This window comes from Octopus bimaculoides, chromosome 20 (assembly GCF_001194135.2).
Source record: "Octopus bimaculoides isolate UCB-OBI-ISO-001 chromosome 20, ASM119413v2, whole genome shotgun sequence".
Lineage (NCBI taxonomy): Eukaryota > Metazoa > Mollusca > Cephalopoda > Octopoda > Octopodidae > Octopus > Octopus bimaculoides.
The window spans coordinates 32,232,727-32,236,007 of NC_069000.1; the positions used below are offsets into that span (position 1 = coordinate 32,232,727).

General features: G+C 34.6%; 1 protein-coding gene across 1 annotated transcript in view; it reads left to right on the plus strand.

Moving 5' to 3' along the window:
• Positions 1-3,281, plus strand: part of LOC106877684 (pleckstrin homology domain-containing family G member 7) — a 183,844-nt gene that overhangs the window by 173,336 nt on the left and 7,227 nt on the right. Inside the window, exon 12 of the mRNA XM_052974963.1 lies at positions 996-1,131. Within this exon, the coding sequence (XP_052830923.1) occupies positions 996-1,131 (136 nt within the window). The remainder of the gene's footprint in view (positions 1-995; positions 1,132-3,281) is intronic.

Sequence of the window (3,281 nt, forward strand, 5' to 3'; positions counted from 1 at the left end):
ATATATATGCATATATATACATGCATAAAGGAATAAATATCGATTTAGATATAAATATAGATATGTATGCATATATTTATGACTGTATGTACATATGCACACACACACATACACAGATATACATATACGTTTTTGTTATATATTTCCCCAAATGCGTTTATATATGGATGGAAGTAATTGAAAAAGTTATTCGTTCTGAGCGCATTTACACCTCACGTGTTCTTCAGACTTTTTATTCTTTGACTGGTTTTCGTCGCATAAATGTCAGTTACAATGTCTTACACTGTTCTCTAAATGTTTGTCATTATGCCTGAGTATAGTTAAAATTATGCAGAAAAACATTTTTCGTGCCAGAAGCCATAAGACAAATTCTTGCATTCCATTAAGTGGCTTATAATTTTGTGTCAAAATGTATTTATTTGCCAAGTAAATATCACATTTTTGGCTGCTCTAGTAGAAGCTTTCGTAGACTCCTTGCAGACGGTTTTATTGCACTATTGTTTTCGGCCTTGTGTTCTGATGTATTCATTGTATTTCGTCTCATAGAACGAAATAATGAGATTTTAAGCAATGGATTTTGACTGTATTTTCTTTAAAGATGATTTAGTATGCTTTGTTACCGATGTTTATTGTTAACCATTCATTATAAAGTGGGCATTAATTCCAATTATTAACGTTAAGCGTGGCTTCTGATGTCGACAATTCTGGTTATATGCTATGACTGTGTAGCATTTCCTATGCAGATCTAGCTAGCCTTTACTTTGATCAGGATAAATAAATTATAACATTTAGAATCCACACAAAGTGTTTATTAAGTTGTTCAAGAGGTTTTTATCACAATGTGAGTATGTTGTTCTCTACTACAAAGTGAGATAAACTATAATACATTTGTATTGTTTTCTCCTGATTATAGATCGTTGTGTTTGGGTATGAAATCGATTTTGTCTTCTATAGAAAGATACGTTTTCTGATTTATATTTTCCTTCTCTTTACAGCGGCAAGCTGGTATTGAATCTGTACAGCGTCAGAATATAGTTCAGACATTAGACCGTGGTACCTTCACTGTTTACCGCCAACCAATTGCCTTAGACCGTTTGATAATGCACGAATTGACTCCATCAGAATCAATGTGTAAGTCTTGAATTATAATATTGCATACGTAATTACAAAATCTACCTAACATTATAATTTTTTTTAGGATGTCGTCTTTTTAGTTCCAAGTTACTTTTCAACAAATGGACCTACGACCATAAGGTATTTCAACCATAACCAACCGGTTATTTCAATCGTGCAGGGGTTAAGAATCGTACTCTGCAATTTGTTATTCTGTAAGAGGCGGCGAGCTGGCAGAAACGTTAGCACGCCGGGCGAAATGCTTAGCGGTATTTCGTCTGCCGCTAAGTTCTGAGTTCAAATTCCGCTGAGGTCGACTTTGCTTTTCATCCTTTCGGGTTCAATTAAATAAGTACCAGTTATGCACTGGGGTCGATATAATCAACTTAATCCCTTTGTCTGTCTTTGTTTGTCCCCTCTATGTTTAGCCTCTTGTGGGCAATAAAGAAATAAGAAGCTGAAGTAGGATTTCATTCATATTTTGCTGTTATTTCAAGAAGATGGTCTGACACATTATGCCAGTATAGGTATTTTTGACGTGGAGGTGCGAAGAAGGGGTTCAGATATCAGGTCCATCGTGTAATAATTTAGCAGAGAATTTATCACTAATCTATATATTCACATTGTTAGATAGATCATTCGTATGCTAAATGATAATTAGGTAAATCTAAATTCCCCAATATTCTCTCTTTCTTTCTCTCGACCTATCTCTACGCCAGGCTCCTCCTCTTTCCTATTATTTTGTCTCTACATTTCTATGTCTTTGCTTGACCTTTAACTTGACCTTTATTTCAGAAACTCCATATTTATTTTAAAGTGGATATACAGAAATACATCTGATTGATACTCACTGTTATATGAAGACACAACTTTTCTATACCTTTCTTGCTACTGCAATTATGTATATTGTTTCGAGAAATTATCATATATCATATTGTCTTTTTCTGGTAAAATATCTAATAATTACTCTCCATGTATTTTTGTGGTGGAAGTTTTAGTACTTCGTGGGAGAAAGAAGGCTTTGATTAATGATTTTTTTTTTGCTCTTCTCAACATCAAATGGTGGAGAAGCTTTTGTAAATGAAACGTGAAAAGGTATTTTAACCGTCCATCTCTGTATATTTATGGTGCAAATTGTTCAATATCTCTTACCTAAATATCACAATTTATGCAAGGCACAGAACCTTAACATTCGTTTCACTGAGAAACCATGACATATTAAAAACTCCTTCCAGCTTTAAACTGACGAATATTACTTAACTGATACTCTATATAATTACACCATTCCTAACACCTTACTGATTAACGCCTTACTGCATTGTGTCTCCTCAACTTGATGACTTCACCATTAATGCTTACACTATCTTTTGTCTTTAAGGCCATATAACTGGGAAAATGCACTAGCTACGCTACTGTTAAATTGAAAACACCCCAGTAAATCCCCAGTGACCATATTTTCTCGGCTTAATGTTCCCATTATCCAATAGCAGCGAATCTGTTCCATAGTCAGTTTATCTCCTTTTTGCTTGTTAAGAAATATAAATGAGCATAACTGAACTTCGTTAATAAGTATCGATTACTGTACATGACTGGCCTGTATATGCGTCTATATTTAACGGAGATTCCACTTCGTAACTACCTACACACACTCATATACACACAGGCACACACATAGGCACACAGACACGCGCGCGCGTGCGCAAACACTTACACGCACACACACACACACAGCCATATGCACAAATCATACTCACTAATACGGAAACACACGTACGTTCCAGTTTATTGACAGCCATTATGAAACTACATCAAAGAAACCAAAGACAGATTGACTTTTGAAATACGGTAAAGCATTTTATTTTTCAAGTATATATATGTAATATATATATTCAAAGCTTACGATTCATTTGGCACCCGCTTTAGCGTTAACACTTCCCAATAAATATCACCAACGCCGTTATAACGTCTGAAATTACACAACGCATCATACATCAATACATTTTTACCCTTTATGTTTTTATTGTATTATATGTTCTGCTTCCAACACCACTACTGTGACTGCCCCAAACATCTCTCAGATCATGCAGCTGCATTAATATGAAGCACAACAGAGATGTTTATTATTCGGGATCTGTTATTTGTTTTTAGAATTCATTTCGTTTACTTTT